An 18,046-nucleotide genomic window follows, 5' to 3' on the forward strand; every position below is an offset into this window, starting at 1 on the left:
TGCAACAGATTAAAATCCCTGTAGGTAACACCGACTACACCGGAAGGGGCCTATAGATATTGAGAAGTATAAGCTGGAACAAGGAGCTATCTAAAAACTGAACTGAACCCACACTGACCGAAACAGCTCCAGAGGAATTTCTAGATATATTTTTACTTTTTTTTTAATTAAAAATATATATAAAAGATAATTTAAATTTTTTTTCTTTTTTTATTTTTAATCTTTTATTTTCTTTTTAAATTCCCTATTACTCCTCCATTACTCCTTAACTTTCATTTTCATTTCACTATAACCTTGCAAAAAAATAAAAAGAAGAGGGCCTATTTTTAAATTGAGCTTCATATATATTTCTAAAATTTGTTGTTTTTGTTTTTAATATTGTATTTTTAAGAGTATAACCTCTACTCTAGATTTTTAATCTTTGTTTTTCAGTATTTGACATCAATATTGGACATTTAAGAATCCAATATTCAGTACCCATTTTTACTCAGGAGTGTGTTGATTACTCTCTCCCACTTTTGACTCTCAGTTTTCTCCCTCAGATCACCTCTATTTCCTCCCTCCCCTTCTCTTTCCAATCCAATTCTGTGAATCTTTGTGGGTGTCTGGGCTACGGAAAACACTTTGGGAACAGAGAACTGCGTAGATCTGTCTCTCTCCTCTTGAGTCCCCCTTTTTCTCCTCCTGCTCATCTCTATCTCCCTCCTCCCTCTCCTCTTCTTCATGTAACTCTGTGAACCTCTCTGGGTGTCCCTCACGGTGGAGAATCTTTTCACCATTAACCTAGAAGTTTTATCATCAGTGCTGTATAGTCGGAGAAGTCTTGAGACTACTGGAAGAATAAGACTGAAATCCAGAGGCAGGAGACTTAAGCCCAAAACCTGAGAACACCAGAAAACTCCTGACTACAGGGAACATTAAGTAATAAGAGACCGTCCAAAAGCCTCCATACCTACACTGAAACCAACCACCACCCAAGAGCCAATAAGTTCCAGAGCAAGACATACCACACAAATTCTCCAGCAACGCAGGAACATAGCCCTGAGCGTCAACATACAGGCTGCCCAAGGTCACACCTAACACATAGACCCATCTCAAAACTCACTGCTCTACACTCCATTGCACTCCAGAGCGAAGAAGTCCAGTTCCACGCACCAGAACACTGATGCAAGCTTCCCTAACCAGGAAACCTTGACAAGCCAATTGTCCAACCTCACCCACTGGGTGAAACCTCCACAATAAAAAGGAACCACAGACCACCAGAATACAGAAAGCCCACTCCAGACACAGCAATCTAAACAAGATGAAAAGGCAGAGAAATACCCAACAGGTAAAGGAACATGAAAAATGCCCACCAAGTCAAACAAAAGAGGAGGAGATAGGGAATCTACCTGAAAAAGAATTTAGAATAGTGATAATAAAAATGATCCAAAATCTTGAAAACAAAATGGAGTTACAGATAAATAGCCTGGAGACAAAGATTGAGAAGATGCAAGAAATGTTTAATAAGGACCTAGAAGAAATAAAAAAGAGTCAGTTAAAAATGAATAATGCAATAAATGAGATCAAAAACACTCTGGAGGGAACCATGAGTAGAATAACAGAGACAGAAGATAGGATAAGTGAGGTAGAAGATAAAATGGTGGAAATAAATGAAGCAGAGAGGAAAAAAGAAAAAAGAATCAAAAGAAATGAGGACAACCTCAGGGACCTCTGGGACAATGTGAAAAGCCCCAACATTCAAAACATAGGAGTCCCAGAAGAAGACAAAAAGAAAGGCCATGAGAAAATACTCGAGGAGATAATAGCTGAAAACTTCCCTAAAATGGGGAAGGAAATAGCTACACAGGTCCAAGAAACCCAGAGAGTCCCAAACAGGATAAACCCAAGGCGAAACACCCCAAGACACATATTAATCAAATTAACAAAGATCAAACACAAAGAACAAATATTAAAAGCAGCAAGGGAGAAACAACAAATAACACACAAGGGGATTCCCATAAGGATAACAGCTGATCTATCAATAGAAACCCTTCAGGCCAGAAGGCAATGGCAGGACATATTTCAAGTAATGAAAGAGAATAACCTACAACCTAGATTACTGTACCCAGCAAGGATCTCATTCAGATATGAAGGAGAACTCAAAAGCTTTACAGACAAGCAAAAGCTGAGAGAATTCAGCACCACCAAACCAGCTCTTCAACAAATGCTAAAAGATCTTCTCTAGACAGGAAACACAGAAAGCTTGTATAAATGTGAACCCAAAACAACAAAGTAAATGGCAACGGGACCATACCTATCAATAATTACCTTAAATGTAAATGGGTTGAATGCCCCAACCAAAAGACAAAGACTGGCTGAATGGATACAAAAACAAGACCCCTATATATGCTATCTGCAAGAGACCCACCTCAAAACAAGGGACATATACAGACTAAAAGTGAAGGGCTGGAAAAAAATATTTCACGCAAATGGAGACCAAAAGAAAGCGGGAGTCGCAATACTCATATCAGATAAAATAGACTTTCAAATAAAGGCTGTGAAAAGAGACAAAGAAGAACACTACATAATGATCAAAGGATCAATCCAAGAAGAAGATATAACAATTATAAATATATATGCACCCAACATAGGAGCACCACAATATGTAAGGCAAATGCTAATGAGTATGAAAGAGGAAATTAATAGTAACACAATAATAGTGGGAGACTTTAATACCCCACTCAAAACTATGGATAGATCAACTAAACAGAAAATTAACAAAGAAACACAAACTTTAAATGACACAATGGACCAGCTAGACCTAATTGATATCTATAGGACATTTCACCCCAAAACAATCAATTTCACCTTTTTCTCAAGTGCACACAGAACCTTCTCCAGAAGAGATCACATCCTGGGCCATAAATCTAGCCTTGGGAAATTCAAAAAAACTGAAATCATTCCAGTCATCTTTTCTGACCACAGTGCAGTAAGATTAGATCTCAATTACAGGAAAAAAATTATTAAAAATTCAAACATATGGAGGCTAAATAACACGCTTCTGAATAACCAACAAATCATAGAAGAAATCAAAAAAAGAAATCAAAATATGCATAGAAACGAATGAAAATGAAAACACAACACCCCAAAACCTATGGGACACTGTGAAAGCAGTGCTAAGGGGAAGGTTCATTGCATTACAGGCTTACCTCAAGAAACAAGAAAAAAAAGTCAAATAAATAACCTAACTCTACACCTAAAGCAACTAGAGAAGGAAGAAATGAAGAACCCCAGGATTAGTAGAAGGAAAGAAATCTTAAAAATTAGGGCAGAAATAAATGCAAAAGAAACTAAAGAGACCATAGCAAAAATCAACAAAGCTAAAAGCTGGTTGTTTGAAAAAATAAACAAAATTGACAAACCGTTAGCAAGACTCATTAAGAAACCAAGGGAGAAGAACCAAATTAACAAAATTAGAAATGAAAATGGAGAGATCACAACAGACAACACTGAAATACAAAGGATCATAAGAGACTACTACCAGCAGCTCTATGCCAATAAAATGGACAACTTGGAAGAAATGGACAAATTCCTAGAAAAGTATAACTTCCCAAAACTGAACCAGGAAGAAATAGAAGATCTTAACAGATCCATCACAAGCAAGGAAATCGAAACTGTAATCAGAAATCTTCCAGCAAACAAAAGCCCAGGACCAGATGGCTTCACAGCTGAATTCTACCAAAAATTTAGAGAAGAGCTAACACCTATCTTACTCAAACCCTTCCAGAAAACTGCAGAAGAAGGTAAACTTCCAAACTCATTCTATGAGGTCACCATCACCCTAATTCCAAAACGAGACAAAGATGCCACAAAAAAAGAAAACTACAGGCCAATATCACTGATGAACATAGATGCAAAAATCCTTAACAAAATTCTAGCAAACAGAATCCAACAACATATTAAAAAAATCATACAACATGACCAAGTGGGCTTTATCCCAGGAATGCAAGGATTCTTTAATATCTGCAAATCAATCAATGTAATACACCACATTAACAAATTGAAAGATAAAACCCATATGATTATCTCAATAGATGCAGAAAAAGCCTTTGACAAAATTCAACACGCACTTATGATTAAAACTCTCCAGAAAGCAGGAATAGAAGGAACATACCTCAACATAATAAAAGCTATATATGACAAACCCACAGCAAGCAGTACCCTCAATGGTGAAAAATTGAAAGCATTTCCCCTGAAATCAGGAACAAGACAAGGGTGCCCACTCTCATCACTACTATTGAACATAGTTTTGGAAGTTTTGGCCACAGCAATCAGAGCAGAAAAAGAAATAAAAGGAATCCAGATAGGAAAAGAAGAAGTGAAACTCTCGCTGTTTGCAGATGACATGATCCTCTACATAGAAAACCCTAAAGACTCTACCAGAAAATTACTAGAGCTAATCAACGAATATAGTAAAGTTGCAGGATATAAAATTAACACACAGAAATCCCTTGCATTCCTATACACTAACAATGAGAAAACAGAAAGAGAAATTAAGGAAACTATACCATTCACCATTGCAACAAAAAGAATAAAATACTTAGGAGTATATCTACCTAAAGAAACAAAAGACCTATACATAGAAAACTATAAAACACTGATGAAAGAAATCAAAGAGGACACAAACAGATGGAGAAATATACCGTGTTCATGGATTAGAAGAATCAATATTGTCAAAATGACTATACTACCCAAAGCAATCTATAGATTCAATGCAACCCCTATCAAGCTACCAACAGTATTTTTCACAGAACTAGAACAAATAATTTCACAATTTGTATGGAAACACAAAAAACCTAGAATAGCCAAAGTAATCTTGAGAAAGAAGAATGGAACTGGAGGAATCAACCTGCCTGACTTCAGACTATACTACAAAGCCACAGTCATCAAGACAGTATGGTACTGGCACAAAGACAGAAATATAGATCAATGGAACAGAATAGAAAGCCCAGAGATAAATCCACGAACCTATGGACACCTTATCTTCGACAAAGGAGGCAAGGATATACAATGGAAAAAAGACAACCTCTTTAAAAGTGGTGCTGGGAAAACTGGTCAATCACTTGTAAAAGAATGAAACTAGAACACTTTCTAACACCATACACAAAAATAAACTCAAAATGGATTAAAGATCTAAATGTAAGACCAGAAACTATAAAACTCCTAGAGGAGAACATAGGCAAAACACTCTCCGACATAAATCACAGGAGGATCCTCTATGACCCACCTCCCAGAATATTGGAAATAAAAGCAAAAATAAACAAATGGGACCTAATGAAACTTAAAAGCTTTTGCACAACAAAGGAAACTATAAGCAAGGTGAAAAGACAGCCCTCAGATTGGGAGAAAATAATAGCAAACAAAGCAACAGACAAAGGATTAATCTCAAAAATATACAAGCAACTCTGCAGCTCAATTCCAGAAAAATAAACGACCCGATCAAAAAATGGGCCAAGAACTAAACAGACATTTCTCCAAAGAAGACATACACATGGCTAACAAACACGTGAAAAGATGCTCAACATCACTTATTATCAGAAAAATGCAAATCAAAACCACAATGAGGTACCATTACACACCAGTCAGGATGGCTGCTATCCAAAAGTCTACAAGCAATAAATGCTGGAGAGGGTGTGGAGAAAAGAGAACCCTCTTACACTGTTGGTGGGAATGCAAACTAGTACAGCCGCTATGGAGAACAGTGTGGAGATTTCTTTAAAAACTGGAAATAGAACTGCCATATGACCCAGCAATCCCACTTCCGGGCATACACACTGAGGAAACCAGATCTGAAAGAGATACATGCACCCCAATGTTCATCACAGCACTGTTTATAATAGCCAGGACATGGAAGCAACCTAGATGTCCATCGGCAGACGAATGGATAAGGAAGCTCTGGTACATATACACCATGGAATATTACTCAGCCATTAAAAAGAATTCATTTGAATCAGTTCTAATGAGGTGGATGAAACTGGAGCCCATTATACAGAGTGAAGTAAACAAGAAAGATAAAGACCAATACCGTGTACTAATGCATATATATGGAATTTAGAAAGATGGTAACGATAACCCTATATGCAAAACAGAAAAAGAGACACAGATGTACAGAACAGACTTTTAGACTCTGTGGGAGAAGGCGAGGGTGGGATGTTTCGAGAGAACAGCATTGAAACACGTATATTATCAAGGGTGAAACAGATCACCAGCCCAGGTTGGGTGCATGAGACAAGTGCTCGGGGCTGGTGCACTGGGAAGACCCAGAGGGATGGGATGGGGAGGGAGGTGGGAGGGGGGATCGGGATGGGGAATACATGTAAATCCATGGCTGATTCATGTCAATGTATGGCAAAAACCACTACAACACTGTAAAGTAATTAGCCCCCAACTAATAAAAATAAATGGGAAAAAGAAAAGCAAAAAATTAAAAAAAAAAAAAAAAAAGAAACATAACCTGGAATTTCCCCTTCCCCATCCTGGTCATCCTCCTACTATTCCTAATCAGCCAAACCAGAAACCTAGATGTCATCCTAGCCCTCCTATGCCATCACCTCCCTCATCTACTTACAAAATCCTATTGACTTTACCCCATAACAGTTCTGAAACCTGAAGCCTTCCCTTCCATCCCTCTGCCTAATTCAGCCTCCCATCATTCCACATCTAGTTCACAGCATCAGTTTCTTAATGGGTCCCCTTTCTCTCCAGGGTTGTCCTGCACTATTTTCCATGCTGCAGCCAAAGGGTTTGTTCTAAAATGCAAACCTAATTGTGCTCCTCACTTGTTTTAAGAACAGTGGATTCCTCCTGATGCCATAGGCAGCAGCTCTCAGCCCCCTTGCTACGCCAACACACCTGGGGTTATGAAGTTCTCAGGAGACACATTTCCTCAAGTGCAAAGTTCAGGCAGGGGGCAGAGGTGACAAAATAAACACCCCTCCCCTCCCAGTACAGACAGCACAGAAAAACACCAAGTGAAAGATGGGTATTATATGGTCTTCTTTGTGGTGGCTCAGATGGTAAGGAAGCTGCCTGCAATGCTGGAGACCCAGGCTCAATCCCTAGGTCGGGAAGATCCGCTGGAGAAGGGAATAGCAATCCACTCCAGTATTCTTGCCTGGAGAATTCCATGGACAGAGGAGGCTGGCTGGCTACAGTCCATGGGATCGCAGAGTCAGACATGACTGAGTGCCAAATGAGTGACAGGTACTATAGTCACAACTTTATCCTGCTCTGCAGTCACTGCTTTTACTCTATTTTTGGTGAGTCATTCATAAATTTCAAAACCTTATTTGTAGTTATGACTTGAGACACCTCACCTCCAGAGGTGATTACAACACATCCACGAGTTGGGACATGACAGTGGAGATCCCCTGGCCTAAAGGACAAAATCACTTGCATGGGACACACAAGCCTCCCAGGACCTGCAGCGGCCCCTCCCAGGGTCAGCTCCTGTTCATTTGCCAGTGGCAGCCACATTCCAGCTCCACTGAACTGACCACAGCCTTGGCAATGTGCCAGGATATTTCACACTTCTTAGAGTCTGCACATGTGGTCCTCTTGACCCATAACATCTTCCCATCTCCTCTGTGTTGGTGGACACCTGCCTATTCTATAAGATCCAGCTTTTATGTCTCCCTTGTGGAGCCTTCAATGACTCCACCAGGCAGCATGGAAATACATGGGGTCGTGTCCTCCAACAACTTGGTCTAGAGCAGTGGATCTTGATCATTTGGATCTTCCCCCCAGGGGACACTTGGCAGAATCTGGAGACATTTATGGTTGTCACCGCTGGGGGTGGGGGAAGCAATGCTACTGGCATCTGATAAGTAGAAGCCAGGACGCTGCCAAACACCTTGTAACATGTTGGACAGCCTCCCACAAGAGTTAACCAGATCAAAACATCAATAGTGCTGAGGCAGAGGAACCCTAGTGTAGTGGGAAGTAAGTGAATGAACCAGTAAATACAATAAGGTGTGATAAAGTCCTAGGGGGAAGAGTACCAGGTAGCACAAACACCCTAGCAGGGAGCAATTAATCTAGTCTAGGGAGCTGGGTAAGTTTTCCTAGAGATAGTATTGGGTTGGCCAAAAACTTCATTCGGGTTCCCCCATACAATAGTACGAAAACCCAAACGGACTTTTTGGCCAAGCCAATAAATCTGAGCAGATGACTGTTTGAAGCAGGAGGCCCAGAATGGACAATGGCTCACAGGTGAGAGAGTGGATCCAGGAAAGCTTCTTGCTGTTGTTGAACTGCTCAGTCGTATTCAACTGTTATGCCACCCCATGGACTGTAGCCTGCCAGGCTCCTCTATCCATGGGATTTCCCAGGCAAGAATACTGGAGTGGGTCGCCCTTTCCCTCTCCAGGGGATCTTCTTGACCCAGGGATCAAACCTTCGTACCTGTGTCACCTACTTGGCAGGTGGATTCTTTACCACTGAGCCTCGGGGTAAGCCCACAGAGGAGGAGGGTAAAAGGCAATTCAGGTGACCACAACATCCTTTCCCACCTAAATTCCCTAAGTCCCCCAACCTGGACAGAAGTGAAAGGACAATCAGGGTCAGAAAAGGAGAAAACAATAGCCTAGCTTTATTGACCAAAATATACACAATCATGGATGATATCTTTTAAAATTCTTGCTATGAACTATTAGTGAGAAAATTGACAGTGATTGCAAAGTTCACCTGAAACAACATATTGGTGATAATATTATAAAGAACAAAAAATTCAAAAGCATAAAACAGTAAGTGGTGATAAAACTTCTCCCCTTCCCTGTCTGCTATATGCACCATGTCCATCTTTCCCTATGGTAACCACTCTTACTAGAATCTTCACCTTTTTAAGATTTTTTTGATGTGGACTATTTTTAAAGTCTTTATTGAATTTGATACAATATTGCCTCTGTTTCATGTTTTGGCCAGGAAGCATGTGGGATCTTAGCCACATGACCAGGAATCAAACCCACACCCCTAGCATTGGCAGACACAGTCTTAACCACTGGACCACTGGGAAGTGCTCTAATGATTTTTTTTTTCCTGCACCATGCAGCTTTAAGACCTTAGTTTTCAGACCAGGGACTGAATGCTAGGCCACAGCAGTGAGAGCACTGAATCCTAACCACTGAACCACCAGGGAATTCCCAATCTTTTTTTTTAAATGAGGAAAACATACATACATTCCCAGAAGTTGGTAGTGTACTACACTGTTTTGGAGAGACATTGAAGATCTCTCCTTTTCAATACACAAATTTCCTTACTTCTTTTTAACGTTTGAATGGTATTCCACAAGGAATACAATATAATTTATTTAATTGATTCTATAAAGATGAAAATTAGGCTGATTAAAAATGCTTGTCACAAACGGCTGCAATGTTTCACATGTATATCTCTGCACATATTTTGTTTACATAAATGCAAGTAAATCTGTCAGGTAGATTCCCAGAAGTGGAATTGCTGGATTAAAGGATTCAAACCATTGCCATATTGCTATATTCTACCAAAATGCCAATCACTGACATTGTGCCAATTATCAACATCAACAGTTTTCCACCTATAATCAACACATGAGAGCATGAGTACATGCTTTTTCTTATTGTTTGTTTTGCTGTGGACCATTTTTAAAGTCTTTATTAAATTTGTTACAATATTGATCCTGTTTTTTCAGGTTTTGACTTTTTGGCCAAGAGGCATGTGGAATCTTATCTCCCCAACCAGGGATCAAACCCACACCTCCTGCATTGTAAGGCAAAGTCTTAACCACTAAACCACCAGCGAAGTCCCTAGAACACCTACCTGCTTTCTATATCCTCATCAACACTATATGATCAAATTTTAAAAATTTTATTTCTCAAATCTTGTTAGTAAAAATATATCTCAACATGGTATAAAATTATATTTTCTCATGAATGAAGAATATCTTTTTATATGTTCAAGAGCCCTTTGTAGGTAGGACTTTTGTTTTTGAGGTAGAGATCTAGTTTTACTACACTGGGATTATATAATTGTGACTCTTTCGGAAATAATTGATGCTTTATTCATGGTGGATATTCTATGGGCAATTTAAAAGGGGGCATAATCTCTATTTTCAAGATACTGAGTCTGATATTTATTAATTGCACTATTTATGAAATATTTTTTTCTAGTTTTTTGTTTGTCCAATTGATCTGTCATGGGAAAAAATAGTAGTAAGTTTGTCTCCTATTAGTAGTATGTTTCTATTTATCCCTGATAGTCTTGCCATTTTTATTTGACAGAAGATGATGCTCTGTTGTTTGGTTGACAGATATTCTTCCCTATTTCATTTGCATTTTGAACTCCAGGCTCTAGCGTTACAATGTGTCTTTTCATTCTGAACTGCATTGCTTAGCATTGTAACACATATTTCTTTGTTTACTTAATGCTTTTTGTCTTGAATTCCACCTTGACTGATATTAAGATGTCTATCCCTGCTTTTCTATATCCATTTGTGATACTTCAAAAAAAAAAAGGAAGAGGAGAATGAGGGATGGTGCGCTCTACCACATATTTAAATACTATAATAATGAAAACAATTTAGCACTAGCCCCTTTCCATAAAAGCTGACAAATAAGCACTCAAAAATAGACTCTAGGAAAATGACCTCACATATGATATTAACAACCTAAAAGCAAAATGAAGGATTATACAATGAAATATAATAAATGGGGCTAGCATAAATAAAAACCATGAGGGGGGGGATGATTTCTTCACATTGAACCATACACTAAAATAAACAGATAATAATTAAGAATTGAAAAAAATTTTAGTGACATATAGGTGAATATCTATATGATATAGTGATGAGAAGAATAAGTATAAAAGCAATGGTGCATGCTAAGTCACTTCAGTCATGTCCAACTCTGTATGATCCCATGGACTGTAGCCCATCACATTCATCTGTTCATGGGATTTCCCAGGCCAGAATACTGGAGTAGGTTGCTATGCTGTCCTCCAGGGGAATCTTCCTGACCCAGGGATCAAACCCACATCTCTAAGTCTCCTGCATTGGCAGGCAGGTTCTTTACCACTAGTGCCACCTGGGAAGCCCCTAAAAGCAATGGTAGCTATCACAAAAGAAACAATCAATATAAAAATAAAATATTTTTTTTTAAAAAGCTGGGGGGCAGGTGGTTAAGGTAAGAGGGGGAAATGTGAGCACCAGAGCACTCCATGATATAGCTACAGTATCTACTCTACTGACCTGACTCTACACCATTTTCTGTCTTCTTTCTAACAGCGTCCCTCAGTTTACAAGACCACATTCTGGATTCATCTGTGTTTCTCTCTGCTGCTTCATTCCTATGTTCAAACAATGAATTGTCTATAATGTCACTTAAAAAGCCCAAATAATCAAAATAATTATAAACAAAATGAAATGGTAAAGAATAAATTGAAAAAAAAAAAGAAATTTCAATAAATATGACAAAAAAGTTGTTGACATCCTTAAAATATGAAGAATTCATTAAATTAATAAGAAAATACTAAAACCCTAGTAAAAATAAAAGGATAATAAACCAATGCAATACTGTAAAGCAATTATCTTTCAATTTAAAATAAATAAATCATAAAAAGATAAAAGGCACAAAAATATAATTCACTGAAAAAAGAGATACAAGTAGATAACATAAGAAAACCATCCAACTTCACAAATAATCTAAGAAATGGTAAGACAAAGTAATGTGCTATTATTTTTTGCTCATGAAATTAGCAGAGAGGGGAAAAAAATGAGCCATACTCTGAGCACAACTCAAAATATCATAGAAACTTTCACACACAGGCTGGGTTACAATGTAAATTGATAAAACAATTCTAAAAAATAAATTTTTAAAATTCAAGCAGATGTTAAAGAAGTTCATGTTCTTTAATCTAAACTTCGTATACAGGAATTTAGTTCCAAGAAATAGAAATCTGGCAGATTTAAATGCAAAAAAAGTCTGAGAATATTGTTGTGTTTATACCCTCCAAAGGGGGCACAATTTAAATGCCATGAATAGAACAACTAAATAATTTACAGTATGTCTATCTAATGAAAAATCTATGCAGTCATTAAAAATATTTTAATGATGCTAGTTGGACATTTCCTACAAATATATATAAAAGATACTCACCCTTGGAATAACGTAGGGTAGGTAAATTTCAAGACAGACAGGACATACTGAAAAACAAATATCAAATTAATGGGCATTTTCAAATTATAGAGAATTGATAGACCATATAATCAAGGAAATCCCTACTAAAGAAACATAAATACACTCAAGTTTCAAAAAGGCCTTTCTTATCCTCCCCAAAGAAATCACACAGTAGGGAAAAACAATGACCTTCCAATTTATACTAAAGAGAGGGGCTAAGTGAAGTCAGAGAGACAAGTATTATATGCTATCACTCATATGTGGAATGTATTTTTTTTAATGACAAATGAACCTATAAAACAGAAACAGACTTACAGATATTGAAACGAGAAACCTGTGGAAGAGGGATAAATCAGGGCTTGGGATTAACATATACATATATATGAAATAGACAACCAGCAAGGACCTACTGTAGAGCCCAGGGAACTCTACTCCATATTCTATGATTACCTATACGAAAAAAGAAGCTGAAAAAGAAATGAGCATATGTATAACTAAATGACTTCACTGTACAATTGAACCCAATACAACATTGTAAAACAACTATACTGCAGTAAAATTTTAAAAAGGGGGTGAGGGAAGCTGCTTTCCCCAGGGTCACCAGAAGCCTGACCACCTCGCAGCTGGGGATGGAACAAAGTGGAACATACAACAGCTGGGCCAGATACTGTGGCCAGCTGACCCCTCTCAGCATTCCCAGACCTTGGAAGTGCCATGCTATACCTGTGGCAACTCCAGAGAAAACTGGAAAAACCCCTGGACACAGTCGGTTTGCTCGGAGTTTTCTTGATAAAGTAGATATATTGCCCAGTTTACCTAAAAATTCACTGCTTTTCTGTGTTTGCCATCCTATTCATTCTTTCCTTTGTTTTCCTTCCACTTTTGTTTGGTTTTTCATTCTTAGGATTTTTTTTCTAACTAATTCTGCTCAGGTATCTAACACGTTAGGTGTGTTTTTTAAGGGTTTTTTTTTTAAGCCAATTCAACTAAGATCAACTTGTATTTCTCGTATGTCTTTTAACCAAATTTACAGCACATTATGAACAGGAGAACTGTATTTTGTCTTTCTGGGTATCTTTTTCTATTTTTTCTATGATGGAACACTTAAAGAATTTTTTAAAAGCCTAAAGACCATTAAATGGCTTTAAGCAAGGACACCACTGATTCTTCACATGATCTAAAAAGCGCAATGCTGCTGCTGCTGCTAAATCACTTCAATCGTGTCCAACTCTTAGCGACCCCATAGATGGTAGCCCACCAGGCTCCTCTATCCCTGGGATTCTCCAGGCAAGAACACTGGAGTGGGTTGCCATTTCCTTCTCCAATGCATGAAAGTGAAAAGTGAAACTGAAGTCGTTCAGTTGTGTCCAAATCTTAGTGACCCCATTGACTGCAGCCCACCAGGCTCCTTAATCCATGGGATTTTCCAGGCAAGGGTACTGGAGTGGGGTGCCATTGCCTTCTCCGGAAAAGCACAATAGACTGGTGTTAATACAAGCTTACATTTCTATTTTCTCCCCCCATGGATTAATCAACCTGTAATTCCCCGTGTATGAATTTCTAAATGTTACAGGTATAGTTACCTGCCTATGCTCTGGTGTATATATTCTAGAGATGGACCTTCATTCTTCTTTGAAGCCTATTTACTCACGTTAAGTCAATATGTTCCTCTGCACTTTCCTCTGATATTTTATTTGTAACATTGAGATAGGGGAAGGATTACGTTAGCATCTGGACCATGTCTTGCATCATCCTGAACAACCTTCATGAAGACAATAAACGCTCATTCATTGCTATTTGCTAGTAGTTCTTTTCTAGAGAAAGAGGGTTTTAGGTTTGCTTTTTTTTCCCCCCACAAGGGGGAGTGGAAAGAGAGTAATAGAGACCCTATGGTGGGGAAAGGTGGTCCTGAGCCCCCTATCATCACTTTGGCTTGGCATCTACCCCAGAGTCCAGGACAAGGGGTGATATCCCACCCTAGCTCACAGGGATCTAACATTTCTCTACCTAGTGCCAAACCCAAGGCTCCCTCCTAACAAAACAAAAACACAGTGCCACTGCTTTTCATCAAAAGGGTTTTATGACATTAAACAAAATTAAGTTTGTTTTATTTTTTAATAATTTCACGAAAAACTCAAATATATTCGAAATGCCTGGGATGGAGTCACAAGAAAAATAGGTTTGAGAATCAGTGGTGTGAGGCAGAGATGGAGATGGACTGATATCTTGTATTTAAAGGCTTCTGGAACCTTGGTGGTTCTGGGGCAGGGATATGTTTAGAAGAGAGAGCAAAACGTGCATGATTTCTTCTACTCTTCCTCCTAGAGGGAACAGGGGCCAACAGCTTTCCCCTTCCCAAAAAAGTAGTCCACATATCCCAAAATAAAGTTCCTGGGAATTCACCAGTCAAAAATCCCGTTTCCCAGTAGATGTAAAGAATGTATGACAGCACGAGAAACGAGGACAGTACCGTCCAACAAATCTTACTACTAGAAGAGCATCGTGCAGAGTTGTTTTCTTCTCCATCACCATCAGGAACAAATCAGATAAAAATCGGGAGGCAGTATTTGGTCCACACACGATTTGGGGACTCAGATCCCCCACGGGCAATGATCACCACCCCGCACCCGCCCCTCCTCACCTTGTTCGTGAGGTGAGAAGCCAGGTAGCAGGTACAAAACGTGAGGCCGACCAGACACTTCTTCAGGCACATCTGCTAACTTGCGCCCCTTCCCAGGGACCCCCCAGAAGCCCCACTGCCTCCACCAGAGCCGGGCCACAGCCCTTGCTGCCAGGACCGCCACGTGGCTGCGAGCTCCGCCAATCGGCGCAGCGACCGCCCCCGGTGCCTGCCTCTTAAAGGGGCCGCGCCTCCTCAAGAACTCCCAGGCTCGCGGTGGGCGGGGCCAGCTCCCCAAGATGTGGAGGGAGGAATAAGGTTCACTAAGGCCGAAGCGATTTAGCAGCAGCCGCAGCAGCAGCAGGACTCTGACCACCTGTAGAGCAAGAGCGGGTACTCCTTGTAAAAAGGCAGAAAATGGTGTAAAAGAGGAGAAAAGCAGCTGACAGGACAATTCACAACAGTCTATTAGCACGTAAAGAAAAATGTTCAGAGCTAGCCCGCTGAATCCTGAGCAAACTAAATGAAAAGAAATCCGCTCAGATATATTTACATATTAAAATTCACATTTTTATTGCATTAAAAATATCAACATATAATTTGCTATATAACCATTTTAACCATTTTCAAGTGTATAGTAGTGTTAATTACATGCACATTGTTGTGCAACAGATTTCTAGAACTTTTGCATCCTGCTAAACTGAAACTCTACACCCAGGGAACAGCTTCCCCTGGGGCCCCTGGAAATGGGAACCACTATTCTATTTTCTTCCTACTGCTTGGGATACCTTATCTGAATGCGATCAAGAATATATATTTTATTAAAAATTATTCTCCCTTTATTTATCTTTTATAGTCAGAACATTCAGTTCAGTTATTCATGTCCAACTCTTTATATCAATTTTAAAAATAATTGTGCAGTAAAGGGAACAAAACAAAATATTTGTTGTTAGAAAATGGCAACCAGCAATTACCTAGCAGTCCAGTGGTTTGGACTCCAGGCTTTCAATGCCAGTGGCCCAGGGTCAGTCCCTGTTGGGGGAACTAAGATCCCACAAGTCACACGGTGCAGTCAAAAAAAGAAAGAAAGAAAGATGGAAAATGGCAATGGGTTGCATAGGGTTCAAAAATCACTGTGTCCCAATTGAACCTAACCGACCTATATCCATAACACCCCACTATAGAAAACTTAGGAAAATTCTGTTATCACTAAACATATGATAGACTTTCCTACCTCTATACCTAGTTTTATGCTGTTCATTCCAGCTAAACTAGCTTTATAGCTTCTCTCCAAATTGGTTGTCTAATTTGGTAGCACCTCCTCCATGCAGCCTTTCTAGATTTCTCCAACCAGCAAAGAATCCTGAAACATTCACTGTCTATAGCTGTCATGTGGCAATTAATCATGCACCCTTTTGAGACAGAAGTGTTGTATTGTCATTCAACATTGTTATGTGAATATGTTATCTCTCCAACGATATCTCATAGTTTTCTTCTCCCACAGGACTTTAGGAATGTTGTAAGTAGTTATTGAATATCTGTTGGTTGCTTGAAACAGTTACTTTCAAAAGTGACAATTAATTTCAGTAATAAAGAGTAAAGAATTTTAATTCTGTTCCCTTTAGAGACTGAAGAATCTGCTGATTCCATGTGCTTAGGGAGTACAAATTCTAGACTAGATCATCTCAACTGAGCACCAGTGAGTTTATCAGCAGAGATGATAGAAGTAAAAACTGAAACTAAATCTTTTAAACATTGTACTTATTCCTCTTCACAGCAAAATGGCCATTACCCCATTCAAGAACTCACTATTTAATAATATAGGACTAAACAAAAAAAAAAGTAACATACAACAACATGCTGTTGTTGGTAAACCACATTTTTCCTGTTAATATTTGTAAATGTAAGCTGTAAATATTGTAAATTTCTATCTTCCCTTTTAAGGAGCACATAGTTGATGGCATAAAGTATATACCTTAACTGTTGAGACACAACCATTAGGATTGTTAACTCACAAACTCTGTTCTAACCTGGAATTCCAACTCAGGATAAAGAAACTTCCCTCGTCCCCACAGCCTGCCTTCTCTCTTCCTTGTCTGAAGTAAAGCCTGCGTGTCCTCTGAGACTATTCATTTCTGCCTGGTGTGCAAGGCAGGGGAGCCAGCTGGCACGCCTTGATTTGTCCAGTGCAGCTACCAAAACGTGACTCCTGCTATAAGGCTGTCCTCTGACATCTCTGCCTGTCTCTAAGATTCCGGAGCAGAGCATCTACCGACCTTTCTGGGTTACAATCTGCACATTTTCTGAAGACCAGCGCCTACTCACACTCTTCCATTCCACCCCAAGCCCTGCAGTCTTGCTGGGTAATTTCAAGGTCCACGTGGATCACCCATCTAACATCCTGTCATTTTACTCTGCTCCCTTAAGCTTCCTGACCTCGTCCTCACCAATGTTTCACTGTGGTTTCCTCTGATCTGAGAATAGCCAGTATCTGCTTTACCCCTAAAACACTTAAATGGTTCGTTCACACACTCTTTCTCTGAGGTAAAGTGTAAACGTTTCAAAGTGTAAAATTCAGTGGCACTGAACAGATTCACAATACTGTCCAATCAACGCTAACAAGTTCCAAAACCGCTTCATCACCCAAAAGAAAACCCTTTACCCATTAACCAATCACTCCTCGTTTGCCTCCTCCCAACCCTGTTCCCTGGCAACCACCAGTTTGATTTCTGTCTTCACAGATTTACCTATTCCGGATTTTTCCGGTCACGTTATGAAAAGCTGAATCAAAACATTTATTACGCAGTCCTATTTTTGCTCCATTTTATATAACACATTTTACAAAATTTCACACTCCTCGCCCCGCCTCCTACTGACAACTGTAATAAAAACAAAACCCGACCGTTTCCTTCGATCTCCCTTCTCTAAACCTGCCATTTTCAGTCTCCCATCTCATCCCAGTTGAGAATCCAGCCGGGGAAATACTGAATGAACAGAGTCTGTTCTGCTTGTTTATTTACAGTCCACGCACTCTGATTCCGTTTAACTTGATACAGCTGCCCTCTCGTGCAGCCAAAAAGGGGGTTCAGAGTCAGCGTAGAGCCTGGCCAGAGGAAGCCACATCCGGCAGCTGCCCTGCCAGGAAAGAGCGACAGTGACCACCAGCCTCCCGCCAGGACAGCGACCGGAAGTGCGGTCCTCTGAGGCGGAGAAAGGTGACCTAACGCGGAGCCCCTGT

The 18,046-nt window shown here is 39.5% G+C and overlaps 1 protein-coding gene across 5 annotated transcripts in view; it reads right to left on the minus strand.

Annotated features, from left to right (window-relative positions):
* Nucleotides 1-15,211, minus strand: part of TMEM241 (transmembrane protein 241) — a 119,558-nt gene extending 104,347 nt beyond the window's left edge. For 2 of the 5 annotated variants that reach the window (XM_070452743.1, XM_070452746.1), the window contains exons 1-2: nucleotides 14,830-15,204; nucleotides 12,168-12,214 (exon numbers count right to left, since the gene is read on the minus strand). In XM_070452743.1, coding sequence (XP_070308844.1) covers nucleotides 12,168-12,214; nucleotides 14,830-14,901 — 119 coding nt within the window. In that variant the 5' untranslated portion in view covers nucleotides 14,902-15,204. Of the gene's footprint in view, nucleotides 1-12,167; nucleotides 12,215-14,829 lie in introns of all 5 variants that reach the window. The other 3 variants (XM_070452744.1, XM_070452741.1, XM_070452742.1) reach the window with 3 other exon arrangements.
* Between the last annotated feature and the right edge of the window lie 2,835 nt (nucleotides 15,212-18,046).

The sequence above is a fragment of the Odocoileus virginianus genome, chromosome 22 (genome assembly GCF_023699985.2).
Source record: "Odocoileus virginianus isolate 20LAN1187 ecotype Illinois chromosome 22, Ovbor_1.2, whole genome shotgun sequence".
Taxonomy (NCBI): Eukaryota; Metazoa; Chordata; class Mammalia; order Artiodactyla; family Cervidae; genus Odocoileus; species Odocoileus virginianus.